Source organism: Nematolebias whitei, chromosome 9, assembly GCF_014905685.2.
Source record: "Nematolebias whitei isolate Nwh7 chromosome 9, NemWhi1, whole genome shotgun sequence".
Classification (NCBI taxonomy): Eukaryota; Metazoa; Chordata; class Actinopteri; order Cyprinodontiformes; family Rivulidae; genus Nematolebias; species Nematolebias whitei.
In genome coordinates, this window is record NC_056506.1 from 30837873 (window position 1) to 30854047 (window position 16175).

Below are 16175 nucleotides of genomic sequence, written 5' to 3' on the forward strand. Positions count from 1 at the left end.
GGTTTTGCTTTGTCTTTTTACACAATGACAGGGCAGCAGAGGAATTGTACTCTGAAGTCATGCTACGCCGCTGTAAAATGATGTGATTCCCAAGCTTCAGGTTTTTATTTAAACTCAAGAAGCTCAATGTCCTGAATAATCCAGGTAGAAAAATCTAACAAGGTTAAGTCAGGTCCTCTGGACGGATCCTTCTTTGTTGAAACATTTCGTCTTTTATCCAAAAGACTTGTTCAGTCTGAGGAAGTCTTGTAGATAAAAGACAAAATGTTTCAACAAAGATAAAGAATAATAATAATGTGTTATGTGTTGTCATCATTGTATGTTCCCATATAATGACGATATTGGCTCTCTGCATTTGGCCCATCCACCCCCGGGTGATGCAGTGGGCGGCTGGTTATGACGTGTGCTGCTCAGAGACACCACAAGATGTGCAATGACTGGGAATCGAACCTGGGACTTTCGGGTCCCAAGTCAGCTGCCCTGCCTCTACCCCATCTCGACCCCCATAAAGGCAGTGTGCCGCCCGGGATCCATCCAGAGGACCTGACTTAACCTTGTTAGATCAAGAAGCTCAACTTTTACATATTTTAAGTTCAGCCTTGTCATTTCAAAGATCTTACATATCACAATATATATACTGGTATATATTTAAACTCTTAATCTGGTCCTGAGGACCTGACTTAACTTTTTTTAGATTTTTCTACCTGGATTATTGAGCATGCATCAGGATATTTTAATTTGGTCCACACAAAGTCCTAAAATTAAGCAGTTACAGATTGAGCTCATTGCATGTTTTACAGTTGTTTTACAGATTAACAAAAACTAAAGCCCAAAGGCAGAAGCTGTGTGGCTCAAACTCAAGAGAAGCAGCAAATCTCCAAGATAAAAATCTACCAATTCCTTCAAGGATTACCGATCATCTGCCACCTTGCATGCCAAAGTTTCAAAAGAATCCATACAGTACATGACGTGTTAGGGCTCAGTGTGTTGGGGATGATTCCCAGCTATGCAGATTTTAGCTCATTATCTGTAAAATGAATGGAAATGCAGTATAGTTGAAGTCAACCCACTGCTGTTACGCATCTGAACCACAGAGCCAAAATGGTCAAGTTGTTAAAAGACGAGCTAGCTTTGCTGCTCAAGGGTTTGATATTGCGACGACAGAGTGTCTGTGCGTCCAGCCGACTGCAGGGTTTATAAAATGAGATGTCTGACACACGTTTCATTTGTAGCGCTCCATGTCAACGCTGCAGAGTTATGTACACCACACCTGGTATGGGCCTGCGATGCCAGCTTTATTTAGGAATGTTCACGGTGTTGCGGACATGGCCATGGCTCGATCGGTGATTTACTAGATTCAGCTTATAGAGGAGCTTTGCAGCAATGTTTCGTTAAAGGGACATTTATAACAAAGAGTGACTCAAAATCCAACCATGTAACCTTTATGGGAGAATTTTATAATTGCACATAGAAGATGATTGCTTGTGTTAATGCTATGAAAAGGCAGTTCTACAGGGCATCACATCTTGGTGTGTTCATCTACTTAGGTAAAGAGAGGAGGCATGTATACTTTTCGTTTTGCCACAGCTGTAATTTTCCACCACTTGCAGCCCATGCCTTCTCTGTGACTTTGTGGAAATTTTTCAGAGACCTTCAGCTCCTCTCCACTTCAAAGATTGCTCCTGAGGGAGGCGTACCTCAAACAGATGATTGTTTTCACAGACTCTATCAGGCACCGGAGCTGCTCAATCTGCTCTTTCCTCACAGCGTGCCCCGTCCCAGAATGTGGCCTCTCTCATTTACATGGATTTTCACGGAGAACGCCGCTGAACCTGAAACCTGGCCCCCGTGTGCTCGAATCACTCGAACTGCTCAAATTACTTGTTGCCAAAACTGACATGCTTTCATTTAGTGGATGACTATCCAGCTTTGATGTTCTGATGCTTTCTCTTCTGCTGACAGGATTAACTCTCTATTAGATGACGAAGTTTGGTTGTGCTTCTTAAATTACAGGCTAGTTTAGGATTTCATCAAAGACACAGGGTTGTTGTTAGAGTCGAACCAGCTGAAGCTTTTCCATGCTGGTGATGGTCTGACTCATACGACATGTTTGGCTTGCCTCTAGCCTTTCCAGATGCTGACCTAACCAAACTTGGCTTTTCCACACAGAAGCTATAGTCTAAAACCAGACGGTGATGTCATTCCTGCATATCTCACACAGGAAGTGACCTCACACTCACCGAGTTGTTGAGATTCCCTTACAAAGACTGTGCTGTCTAACTTAAAAGCCCTTTCTGAGCATTTTGATTATGTAACCCTGTTACATCAGTGGTTCATAATAAAGCACAAAGCTCAACACAAACCCACAGTGACAGATTTGTGTATATCATTTCTGTCAAATGATTCAACCGTCTACAGGCTTGAATCACGCTTTATTTAGACAGGAGCTGCTTTTGGTTCACATTTGTCGGTCTATTTTTGGAGGCGAAATGTGGATGTGTGGTCTTAAGGTCTTAAAGGGTCAGTGGATCTGGATGCAAGGCCTGAAGCAGCATGCCGCTTCGTTACAGGAAACAAGCCTCTCCTTTGGCCTGTTTGTTACAGGAGAAGCAGCAGGCCACTTGGGAATCCACTGGTTCCCACGGTCTTTTTCAGAGGTTTTTATCAGAGCCAATCAGGCAAGGCAGCTCAGCTGAAGAGGCTCTGATAGTCTCTCTTGGTGGACAAAAATAAGTTCTGCTCTGCTTTCTGTACGCGGCAAAGCTGCTGGAGCAGCTCATGTGGGAGAAGTTTCAACTCTGCATCATAATTTGTTTGGTTTTAATTAAATGGATCTGCACATTTAAATGTAACTTTCTCTGAAGCGTTCTTTTACATCACCACGTTCAAAATCTGAAGAAAACAACGTGCGGTGTGAAATTTTTCCAAATTGTTAGAGAAGTTTAAGGCCTGGCATAGGACGCCTCAAATCCCACCCTGGATTACTAAACATCTATCCATCCATCCATCCATCCATCTATCCGTCCGTCCGTCCGTCCATCTGTCTATTCACCCATCTATCCATCCATCTATCCATCTAACCATCTATCCATCTGTCTATTCACCCATCCATCCATCCATCCTACCTACCAACCCATCTATCCATTTATCCATCTGTCTATTCACCCATCCATCCATCCATCCATCCATCTATCCTACCTACCAACCCATCCATCCATCTATCCATTCACCCATCCATCCATCCATCTAGCTGACCAACCCATCCATCCATCCTACCTACCTATCAACCCATCCATTCATCCTACCTACCTACCTACCTACCTACCTACCTACCTATCCATCCATCCATCCATCCATCCAGCATTATTTGAATGGATGTAAATCGCCTGACGTCTTTTAGAGTTTTGGACTAAGTTGTGATTAAATGTTGAGAAATGATGGAATTGTAGTCATTTTATTTATTTCCTTTACCCTTTATTTATCCAGGTAGTCTCATTGAGCCACGAGAACTCATTTTCAAGAAAGGCCTATTTAGGGAGCAGATGGGGGTTAAGGGCCTTGCTCATGGGCCCAGAGTGGGGCAAATGAGGGTGGGGGCAGGTGTGGGTGCTTCACCTACCCCACCTACATTTTTGACCTTGTCGGTACCGGGGCTTGAACCGGCGATCTTCCGATCACAGGCCCACCTTCTCTAGCCTCTGCGCCACCACTCCCCATTTTGGTCAAACCTTGGAAAAAACCTTAAGCACAATCTTGACCCGCTCAAAATTTGTTCTGCGAATGACTCTGTTATTATGACCACATTAAACTTTAATTCAGTATCAATAAAATTAATTCATTTTGACCTTTTTTCTTTTGGCTAATGCTGATTAGCTGTGAGGACATCTTAAATTGAACTGACTCCTAAAGTTAACCAGACGTACATAAAATGATTACTTCATGAGAGTTTCATTAAAATCTGTTCTGTGGCTCATGGGATATTCTGCTGACAGACAAACAGGGTTTGACTCCAATAGTTGATGATAAAATTTTATGAAAAAATGTACGCCATTGTGTAGCTTTTGTAATATGTGTTGTGAATGACTCCCAACTATATTGTAACACAATTTAATACATAAAATCAACTGAGTTTAGTCATTTTGTGTTTTCTAAGGTCAGTTGGCTGTAGCGGCCATCTTAACTTCAATAGGCTTCAAAAATTAATTATTTGTCTATTTAATAATTACATCCTGAGAGTTCCATTAAAATGTGTCCAGTGGTTTATAAGATATTTTGCTAAATGACGGACAGACTTTACTCGATCTTGCGCAATCTGTTTGTGCTCAAAATGTGTGTTAGAGATCAGTCTCTGCTACAATCACACCCAGTGTTAGCACAATATTTAAAATATTGACTGAGCTGTAGCCATTTTGGTGTTTTGTAATATCAGTTGGCTGTGGCGGCCATCTTGAATTAGACTGACTCCAAAAGTTAATCAGCTGTAGACGAACATCCAGCGACTACTTTCAGGGAATTTAGTTCAATTTTGTCTCCTGGTCCATGGGATGTTTTGGTAACAAACACGCCTACACAGACACTGGCAAAACATCCTTGTTCACCGTCACCTTTTGACGGTGGGTAGAAATATGAAGCCACAAACCCGTCACAGAGGCCGCTCGTGCACTTTGCACAGAGAGAAGGTGCAGCTCTCAGACATCCAAGTGGCCGACATCCTGTCTGTAGATGGACTCGAGCTGTGCTTTAATGCACTTGGACCTCACATCAGCCTCCACACATGCAGAGGGTGACTCAGCGGCCCTTTTCTACTCTCGCTCTCTGCCTTTGCACGTCATCGGTGGCCTTTTCAACAAACCGAATGGCAGAGATTAGTTGTTTTATTAGATTGGGAGTCCTTGAACCAGGAGTTCAAATGGAAAAAAAAAAAAAAAAGCTCTCTGGATATTTATAGCAGTGCAGCAGGAGTCGGACACTTCCTCCTCCTCCTCTGAGGTGGGCCGGATGGGCCTGGTGCAGACTTCCTCAGAGGAGGAGACATCCCCTTTTAGCCTCTGATGTGCCTAGTTTTGGTCATCGGGAAGAACTTGGGATCAACCAAACAGACAGGAGACTAAGTTGTAGGCTTTTATTGTGGAAAACACGTCTCTTTGCTCTTTAAGTGACTGATAACGCACTCTTAAGGTTAAATAACATGTGCAGGATAACCAAGAGTGCAGCACGAGTGAAAGGAGAGTAATTCAGTCCACAGCACGATCGCCCACTTGCTTTCACTTATCCGAGTCTGCAAGGTGACCCGAGCCTGCATTTCATGTTGACTCAGAGCTGCTGAGTAAAAATCAATAGGATCAGCAAGAATGAATGATCTCATAACTGCTGAGTCCACGCTGCAAAACCTAAACTCACATATGTGTAGTGAACAAATTGGGCTGTTTAACTTGGCTTTTTATGAGGTAAAAAAAAAAAAAAAAAATCCATTTCACCCAGACTTTGTGGTTCTCCAGAGAAACCAGAGTCTCATGTGTGAAGTTACAGCCCATGTTTATCAGGCGGCTTTAGACAATGAAGAATGGAGACAATAAAATAAGCGCAGGGTGTCATGAGGAGGGGTGGGTGATTTACCGGCGATCATGTTTCATGTTCCACTGGTGCAGCCTCACTCCCACGGGACAGCGAGCTGGTTTGTAAACACACAAATGCTGCTGCTGACGGCAATTTGAATATTTATGAGCCTTCAGGGCTGCAGCCAATGTCGGAACAGCATCGCCTTTTAACGCTTCAAGATGACTGCTGGAAGAGAGGAGCCTGAGTTTGTGAAGAAACTCAAGTGGAAGCACAGGAGCGTTCCTTTCAGGTTAAATATTCTCTTTTCAACAGGCTGCTGTCATTGTATCCTCCTGATTGGATTTAAAGAGATGTTCACACCTCTGTGGGACAGTCACATCCCTAATGAAGTCGAGTCATGGAAGGTCTTTATTGTTTGGGACGTCTCAAATGGACATAGCGTGGTTTAATTTAGCAAAGCTGCAGTGAATATTATTTAAAGTCTCTGTACCAAGTTGTTATATTACTTAAAAAGAAAAAAAGGCACAACAAAAATGTATATATTTGTGCAGATATGCAAACGGTGTTTACTTTTATAACATATACCATTACTATACTTTTTTAAAATAATACAATACAATCAGATGCCAGACAAGGTGGTGAATAAATGAAGAGATGCTTGTCACCTGTCATACCACAGGTTTAAACTAAAAAGCCTGTTTTGGTCAAATGTAACTAACACTGAGCTCAAATGATGTGATGAAGATGACTCTCGGCTACTTCCACACCAAATTTTAGCTCTATCTGCACAACAGCCCGAGTTATAGCATCGATTTGTGTTGGTGCGGCCATCTTTTCTTGGAGTGACTCCAAAAGTTGATCAGGTTTGGATGTACATTCATTGATTATGTTCTGAGAGCTTTTGTAAAAATCTGTGGTCCGTGAGATATTTTGCTAACAGAGCGTTGTGTCCAAGAATTAATGCCAACATTTAACAGAGATCTCTCGATGTGCTCAAAGTGTAGGACGTGAGTGACTCTCAGCTACTACCACACCAACCTCTAGCTTGATATCTGTAAAACTGACATTTTTGTGTTTCCTGAGATCACTTGGATGCTCCTGCAGTCTTGAATCAGGTGGACTCCAGCATTAATTTGATAAATGACAATTCAATACAGTTTTATACAACATGATGTGATTCAGTCCAGTCTGATTAAAAACAGTTTGATATATGAGATAAAACACACAAAAAATGCACCTTTCTGACTATTTTTACTGAAATTAGCAACCTTGATAAAGAAAAGGCAGAAAAAGCTAAATTGTGAAAAAGAGAACATCATACTAAAGACAGGAAAAAAAAAAAGATTTGTTTGATCATTTTTAGCACAATAAATTAAAATGTGTTTATGGTTGTTCGGCTAACTCAAAAAACAATTTTTTGCGTTTTAGCTATAAATGATAGTAAAGTGTGAGTAACGTTGCAAACGTTTCTAAAACAGTGAGTGAATACAAATGGCAAACGTTTAAATCTGAAACAAATGCACATTCTGTCACGTTGGAAAGCTGCAAAGTAAAATAAACGACAGCCGAAGCATCTGGAAAAGGTAAAACAATAGCTGCTGCTGCAAGGTGTAGCTGAAGGATTATGCTGCTGGTGCAGTGACAGCAGCGCGTGTCACCACCAGTTGTCGGCTGTTTCCATGGATTGCAGTATTATCGCAGGTCATTGAAGGGCTCATGCCCGCTGCTCCCAGCTGTTTGTGACTGCTGACACAGCAGGACTCAGGTAATGAACAAACTCCTCCATCGTCTCGATTTTTTCGTTTATTTTTTGCCAGAGCGAGCCTATACAAGTCCCTCTGGGGACTTGACCTCTGACCTTTCTTAGATAAGTGTCTGCTGTCGAATCACCCCCTTTGCATGGGGATTTTTTTCTTTCATATGTGCACACTAACATTAAAGAGATGTGAACATGTAGACGGTGATCAATTACAAGGAAATTAATGCTTTCCTTGCAGTTTTTTTTCCTTTTACTCCCCTTCGGCTACTGAAACGGGAGTTTCGTTTGACTTTAATTAGCTGTGTGGGGAAGTCTGCAAGACGCTCATTAAAAAAATCAAAGACGTGCAGCAGGAGTAGCATTAGTCTATAAGTGTTCTGCTGCGTGAACGCGTTGGATATAAATGGAGCAATGAGGGGAAGCTTGATTCAGAGGTGAAAATAGCACAAGAAGATCTTTAATTACAAACTGAACTTTAACCCACATCCTTCCTCTCGTTCTGCCTGCATCAGACCAAAGAAACATCCCAAAACAGACACGACTCCTTTATTACCGTATTTTCCAGCATATAAGTCGCATCAGTCAAAAAAAAAAAAAAAGCATCATGAGGAAAAAACATATATAAGTTGCTTCGGCGTCACATTTATTCAGCGTCACCGCTGACCCATCGCGCTTATTTAATGGTCAAAACTGCTTCATTTCACATGGGCGGCGCAGCTCCATCCATCCATCCATCCATCCATGCATCCATCGTGGCCATAGCCACTAGCTCTCCATCGTTCCTCCGCCTGCCCCAGCTGAGTGAAGCGAGTGCGCACAGGAGGTCTCGCTGTTGCAATTCTTAGAAATTTAAAGCATCTGTCAAAAATTGCGTTATGAATATGGAAAAATAACCGTATATAAGTCGCTTCGGGGTAAGTTGCAGGACTGACAAATCTATGCAAAAACCCTTCGACTTATACTCGGGAAAATACGCTACTTTTATAGTTTTGGCAAATTGCTGCTGAGGTGAGCCCACGAGATTAGTCACTGTCTTCCACAAATGCTGAGGGGTTTCTCAGGATCCCATAGGAACGGGCAAATGCCTGGTATTCTTCGTCTATCCGAGGAAAATGGCAGGACAAAATCCCTTTGTGTGCACCAAGAGGAGGAAGAAGAAGACACCAACCCAGAGGTGGGAATCATGTGAGAAACAAATCAGAGGTTGAGGACAGGCTCTGTCCCGCTGGTGGGAAAAGCAAATTGTGTGTGGAGCTTCCAGTCTGGGTAACCATGACAGTGAAGCAGCCCCGTGGCGAAGTATGGGAACCCGTCAAGTCCTCACTGTTCTGTCTCTGGAAGACATTCATTGTGTGGCTACTGATGAAGAAAGGAGAGCGTATAAACCTGGAAATATGTTGTTTTTTTTGTTTTACCCCTGTGGCTTTAGATCTCTGTTGGCTTGCTGTGACCTTTTGAAAGCCATTGATCCAATAAAACACAGCAGAGAGCTGCTGTCATGACCTCATATCCCAGATGCACACCTACTGCTGACGAAGAGGAGCTCCTGAGGATTATTGCACCTTTTGTTGAAGACAGTTGTGTCCTTTTCCATGTCAGCTGCTTATCTCTGCTTTCTTCAGAGGCCCACATTAACATAACGTCTGTCAGAGCAGCAGTGGGGGAAAGGGGACGGAGGGAGGGAAAATACAGTCCAGTTTGTTTTCCTCTTTACTCACATGGTTGTGGCAACACGGCTCGTTGTCGTGTGGGTGAAAAGTTCCAGGAGCTGGAGCGAAGCACGCCTCGGTCTCATGATGTCCACCTGACGTCCCCCCTCGGTCTCTCCCCTGTGTGACTCTGTGCCCTTTTGGGGGTTTCTTTGAACGTCCATCACATCCCTCGTGAATCTTCCCATGATCTGCTTTCATTTTTAAAATGGACGACAGTCCACGGCGCCTGTCTGGGGCACACATGAGAAGTTTGGCATTTTGTTGAACCTTGCTGGCGGTCAGTCACGAGCTGATTCGAGTTGTGGCCTCAGCAAACTGTTATTTTCCAGAAGTACATGTGACAGAAGTGTTTGTCTCAGCTGGAGACTAAAGCTTGGCTTATTATTACTAAACTCCTAGAGATAATGAATCTACGCTCTTTGGACAGAGCCTGTCAAAGTGTTGCTGTTTTCTATTTTAGCAACGTGGCTCCAAAGATGATGACATCAGTTTGGTCCAGTCTGAACTCTCCTTAAACGTACAGATTTTAAAAGTGCCTCAAAATGTGCATGTTACAGATGGATGTGGCCTCCAGGTTTGAAAAGTAAAGTCAATGTTGAAGTGATTTAACCTGCAGTACTTTTACTGACCAGCAGGGGGCTTTACAATGAAGACAGGATAGTTTATAATGAAACACTCTAATTTATGTTTGATTGATTTCCTCAGTAAGCATATTTTTCACAATTTTAGCCTCTTGTTTGTCATGTTTACCTTCAATACATGTTTTTTTTTATCTTTTATTTGGTACTTTGGCACACTTTGGGGATCAACATATTTTAACTGTAAGAACAAGAGAAGAACTACACATTCATATGTCGCTCTTCACTTTTGGCAGCAAAATGCTAACAACATAAACACCATCCCCCAAAAAACTTTAAAACTCTGATCCACTGAACAAAACTTATTGCATCATCCTGGCAACACTTGCTTTTTCAAATTTATTTATTTATTTAGTTAGTTTTGTAATCCGCGGCAACCAGGAAGTCTAAATTAACTTTGTAAATTATTTAAGGTTTTAAATGTTCTGCTCATTCTGCTACAAAAAGGTTAAATTCCTCAGTAAATGCAGAATCATTCATTTTATAGATTATTTTTTTAATGGAAACATTAGCAGCTAACAGCAAGATTACTGACACGGTTTTTTTTAAGTGAGACAAAATTAAGAAATTCTGACAAGAAATCTGAACTCCCATTTTAGTGAAGGCAGCACCAGCAGCAACATACTGTTAAAATGATGAACCTTAATGAGCCTAATTGCTTTTTTTTTCTGGTCCTAATGACAAAAAATATAGTACATAATTCACCATTTTGAATGTAAATTACACTAATAATAATAATAATAATGTGTTTTAGCGTGTTCAGTATGTGTGTTCATCTTACTGAGGTTGGGTTTCAGCTCTAAGTACACTCGTGTTTGATCACAGTTGTCAGCACGGGCCTGGATATAATTAAAAATTCTCAGCTAGAACCAAAAAAATGTGCTTAAAGACGCCTCTGGCTGTTTCAGGAGCCCGTTTTGTGAGTGTTGACACCAGAAGGCCTAAACTTGGAGGAATCTGCTGATCCTTCCTCCCTCGTGTCACCAGCCCCCAGCCTCAGGAACGCCACCGAAACGGGAAGGGAAACAGGAAATGCTTTTGTCTCCCCACAGCCCTCCAGTCTCCTTTTTTTTTAGTCTTGTGTGGCCTTTTTTTCATGATAAAGAATTGAAAATATGCAAGCTGAACAAGGGGATTTTGCTCCATTTCAAAATTCAGACGAAGGTCAAGCAAAGTGTGTATTTCATGAAAAATAAGCTTCACAATGAAATACAGTTCTTGTAACTAAATCGAGGTAGAATTCATTAGAATTGGAAGAGAATAATAGATTCCTGTGGGGACTGAACTGTCCTTTTTGTAGTGAATCAAACATTTATCCCTTATTGTTCACACATGGGTCAAATTACAGCTAAAAACAGACATGAGAGCTGCGCAGATGTTGGATCTGCAGCACAGCGATTAATGTGGACAGCCTCATCACAAAAAGAAATAACGGTCTTATGTTCCTTAAAGGAATGCATGTCCCCCGCCAAGTTTTACGCTCAGTGATGGCGCCATCTTGAAAGTGATGTTATGAACAATCTTTAAACTGGTCTGGTGGGTCATGAGATATTTTGTGCATTTTCTCCCTTAAACCTCTAATGTAGTACACCTACTGTTCTTTGGTTTAGGATAATCTGCTTGTGTTTGTGTGTGTGTGTGTGTGTGTGTGTGTGTGGGGGTGGGGGGGGGGGGGGGGGGGGGGGGGGGGGTTGATGACAGAGAGCTTGGCACTATGACTTCCTGTCCAGCTGTTCCAGTTGTGAGCTGTCTGTATTTCCATTTGCTGTGCAGATGCTCCTCGTGTACATTTACTTCCATTTTGCAGCGGGCTTCTTTTAAACCTCTGTGAGTAGTATTTGTATATTAATACTTCAGTATGTCGCTCATGCACATGCAAGAAAAGACAAAAAAGAAAAAAAAAAACACAAACATGTGTTTCAAACGGCGACTCTCTTGTTTGTGTGTGTGAAATGAGTTTGTGCAGAGGAGGTGTGAGCCGGCGAGGAGTACCGGAGCTCTCTTCCATTTCCACGTGTTCTGGAGCACCAGGGGATTCACAGCTTAAAGGGAAATTCCACACAAATTGCAAATAATTATCTCACCTGCTTTTGATGGTATCCAGTCAGGCAGGTCTTTATTTTCCTGAGCATTTTTGAGTTTTCACACAAAAATAAAGGAAGGCTTAAACGTGGCCTTGGACAATAAAAAAAAGAGGTGTCCCGATGCTGATACCAGTCTCATATCTTCTTCTTCTTCTTTCGGCTTTTTCCTCTTCAGGGGTCACCACAGCGAGTCATCCTCACCAATCTCATATACTTCTAGAAAAAAAATACAAAAAAACCCCCCGCCCTGATATTTTGGCTCAATACCACTTTTTTGATTAACCTAATCTTCTTCTTCACTCACGAAAAAATAAAAACAGCTTAGAGGTTTTTTTTAAGATAAACAAGACAGCAGACTGCTGTTTTCCCAAGAAAATAAATGTTTCTAAAGCCAATATTTTTTCATTCATTCATTCAACCTTTATTTATACAGGCTAGCATCATTGAGCCATGAGGACTCATTTACTCATTACTCAGTATCTGCAAGTACCAAAACTGAAGTACTTGTACTTGGTCTAAAAAACAAAAAACTATTAGGATAGCTCTAATAAAAGATGACATTTGAGCACAGAAGTAGTCTCTCAGAGCAGTCTCTGGTACTGGGTGCACTTCACTCCAATAAAAACTCAATAATATTGAAACATCATCATCATAACGAATTATGTTCCAGTTCCATTCATTTGACTGGACATAGATGTATAAAATATCAACCTAAACCAATCCTATGTTAATTATTAACTGCTACTACTGGGAAATGAATCATTAAAAATCTGAATTTAAAAAGGTTACATCATGTTTTTTTTTTCTTTGCTTCACTTTATATCTTTCTTGTAGTTGTAAAAGTGCTGATGAATTCTGATTCAAACATCTCTTTTGCAGTTCACAGCTGGTTTTTGTATTTCAAAACTTCCAATTTAGACAGTCTGTAGATTTAGATGTTTTGAAGGATATAATCAGAGAATATGTGTCCAGAGAGTTCACCTGAGACCTGCTGTGGACATTTTTCTATGATTTTCTTAAATAAAATGTCCTATAAATGCAAAGACAATCATCAGCAGGATGGATTATAGCCACATTCCTGCTGGACTCCATATCAAGTTACGTTTTTACGTCTAATTTGATCACATGTGATGTTAGCACATCCCTTCATCTTCCTGGATGCTGCAGACACACATCCTCTCACTTCCAGCTGTGGAAGCACATCTCCAGCAGAACATCTGCTGCCACTCAAACGTGCCAACAGGAAAGAATAAAGCATGGACAAAGCAGTCTGCAAAATCTGCCTAAGATCCGTGTAGATGTTAGGCCTGTCACGATAACAAATTTTGCTGGGCGATTAATTGTCTCAGAAAATATTGCGATAAATGATAATATTGTTTGAAATTTGACAATAATTAGTAATGTCAAATATAAAAAGAAATGATGGTTAATTTTGTGTGTAGTACCTTTTTTGACCACTGGATGACAGTATAAGACTGTTTGAACCGACTAATGGATAGTGAGGGAGCGAGCAGCGTGTCTCTTTAAGAAAAATGGGAGGGAGGCCTTTTGACGTGATATGGGCTGTCTCTCCCCTTCCTGTGTTTAGGTTCTCAAAATGGCAGATGCTCGGTGTGGTTTGAGCTCTTTAGCATAGCATTTTTCACACAAAGCTTTTAATATAAAATCAGTAAACAAGTTCTCAGCTTCTTTTTTGCAGAGAAAAACAACTTTTTAGACAAAGGCACAAGTATCAACCATGAATTTTGGAGCTTGGACAAGACGGAGTACCCCCCCCCCCCCCCCCCCAGGTCAGCCTGTTAGCTTAGCTTGTAGCTTAGCTTCTCAGCTCAGCTGCTTTTAACGGTCACAAAACACAATTTTGGACGGTTAAAACAGATTTTAAAGAGAAAAGTAAGAGAGGGGTCAGTGAAGAGCACCAGAGTTGAGCCTTTTGTCATCCAGTGTCTTCAGTAGAAAGAGAGAGACACAAGAAACGATAAAGCCGATAAATGAAAATGAGGTCGATGGTTTTCATTTATCATGCGATTAATTGATTTATTGTTTATTGCGACAGGTCTAGTGGATATAACAAAGGAGAAGATTCCTCATGCAGAGTGAACCTTAAAGAGACAACAGCGCGAATGCACCTTTATGATCTGAAGTGTCAGCAAAGGTTTATGCAGCATAAACGAGCAGGATGTCGGTGTTTTCCAATCTGTTCTGCACTTTGACTAACTGCCTCTATCCTTCTTCCCCCCCAGGACGCCTTTGTGGAACTGTACGACAGACACAAGGAGTCCATCCTCAGCTGCTACTGGCCATCCCTCAAGACCGTCTTCGGTCTGGCTGCGCTCGGGGCGGCCAGCATCACCATCGGAGCGTACCTCGCGCAGAAGTGAGCGAGCTCTCCTCTCTAGCAGCTCAGCTTCGATTCTTATCGTTGTCCTTTTTCTCCCCCGCTTGCATCTCTTTTTTATTATTATTTTAAAGATGCCTCTGAACATCCCCCACAGAGACACACTTCAGTCCCAACCTGGCTCCCTTCAAAGCCTCACTCAGAAAACTCCTTTCCTTCTGCCTCTTCATGTCAAAACAGACTCAAATCAAAACAGCAGAGGGAACCAGAGACTCGGCCCAGAGAGGGAAGGTTGTCTGGAAAAGATGCATCCGAAGGTGGAATCAAACTAAGCTAAGGATAAAACAAGGAGTGCACGACTTTTTCCTTTTTCACTGCTTGCTTCTGTATTAGTTAAAGCATGAACATTGGGTGTTAGTGTAGATCTTTGCATGTGTGGGGCCCCTTCTTGGAGGGGGCTGATGGTGGAGGTGTAGGAACAGTGACTCCGGAGACTAAGCAGCAGCAGATCAGCTCCTGAGCGTTACAGTGAGGGACCCGTCCCCACCCTTCATTTGAACCCGTGGACTCCAGTTACCTCCATGCAGCCACAACACTTCCTCTACAGAGCAGCTGCTCAGACCGCATGATGGAAACGGGTCACTACAACCGGCAGTGTCTACGTTTCACTCCTCAGCCAGCTCAGGTGAACGCACCATTAAACTCTCCTGGTCTGGAACAGACAACAGGAAGTCTCCGCTTTCCTTTATTTTATTTTTTTTCAAAGCTTCTTGAATTTTCGTGTTGGTTTTATTTTTTTAAAACACATGCCGAACCGAGCGGAGAGGTTTACTGCAGAGCTCACAGAGATGACGAGGAAGAAGTACAATGTTACATTTCTACATTAATGCAACATGAAGGAGACCACTGCTCTCCTGTATCACACATCTGTAAAAGAAAAAAAAAATTATCAGCACAACAACATCCTCTGAAAACTCTCAGCTATGGTTGGTGGTTTGGGCTCGCCCAAGTTTCCGAGCCGCCCCTGTCAGCTTGTGTCCTCCGGCTGCTGCAGCTCGGAGGATCTGAAACAAATATTGTCACGGACCGAGAAATCCTCGAGTGGCCACGTGTGACCGAGTCCAGACCACAGGAGCCTGAGATGTCCCGTACTTTCTCTGCAGAAGCATCCGGGGACAGATTTGTTCCTTTCAGCCTGTTTTGTTCATGTGTGTCTTGTGTTAAAGTCTGATGGAACGAAAAACTTTGAAAGTACTTCGCAGTCTGCAAAAACTATTTTGTTGTGTACAATCCCTTTTTAAATGAAGAAATCTTTTACTTTTTCCCTCTCTATTTTTAAATAAATCAAATTTCTGTGTTGCATGGATGAAAATCTGTCATACCCACAACGTATAGCCTATTATTCAATTCTATTTATAAGACCAGACTAGAACGGGAATAACAACAAAGAAGCTGATTTATTTTATTTATTATGAGGTACCACATGACAGATTTTTTAAACAATTTTCTTTAAATAAAAAATATCCCTTGTTTCCTTCTTTTTTATGAAATCACACTGTAATTACATTATTTTCTGGCTGCTATTAAAACAATGTTTAACTTCTGTGTGTCGTGAAGAAGTGACAGTTCAGATATTTTTGAAGTGGTGTTCTGTGCAAAAGTTATGAACAAATGATATCTTACTTGTTGGAGGCATCTTGAACAGCTTCGAGGCAGAAAAACCCAAGGAATGATGCGGCGCCGTGAATCTGTCGACGCCACGAAAACACACAACGAGCTGATGACGTGTGCTGAAACGACACAGATTGACTTTAAAATATCACCTTAACAAGTGGTTTCTTACCAAAATAAATATCCTGAGCTGCAGGCAATATGTTTCCACTGTTACCTTTTGTAATAATTGTTTGAGTCAGACATCTCCAAATGTTTAAGCTTAAAAGGTAATCTTTCATATTTAGGTCCGTACTTTTGATATTAAATGGCAGTATATTAAGAAATGCTATGGGATCCTGAAAGTTTTATATATATATATATATATATATATATATAATCCAGTTTTGACCTTCAGTTTAGACAAAATAGTTT

At 41.6% G+C, this 16175-nt stretch overlaps 1 protein-coding gene across 1 annotated transcript in view; it reads left to right on the forward strand.

Moving 5' to 3' along the window:
• bcl2b (BCL2 apoptosis regulator b) overlaps nucleotides 1-16123 on the forward strand; it is a 31235-nt gene extending 15112 nt beyond the window's left edge. Inside the window, exon 2 of the mRNA XM_037682209.1 lies at nucleotides 13996-16123. Within this exon, the coding sequence (XP_037538137.1) occupies nucleotides 13996-14133 (138 nt within the window). The 3' untranslated portion in view covers nucleotides 14134-16123. The remainder of the gene's footprint in view (nucleotides 1-13995) is intronic.
• The last annotated feature ends 52 nt before the right edge of the window (nucleotides 16124-16175 follow it).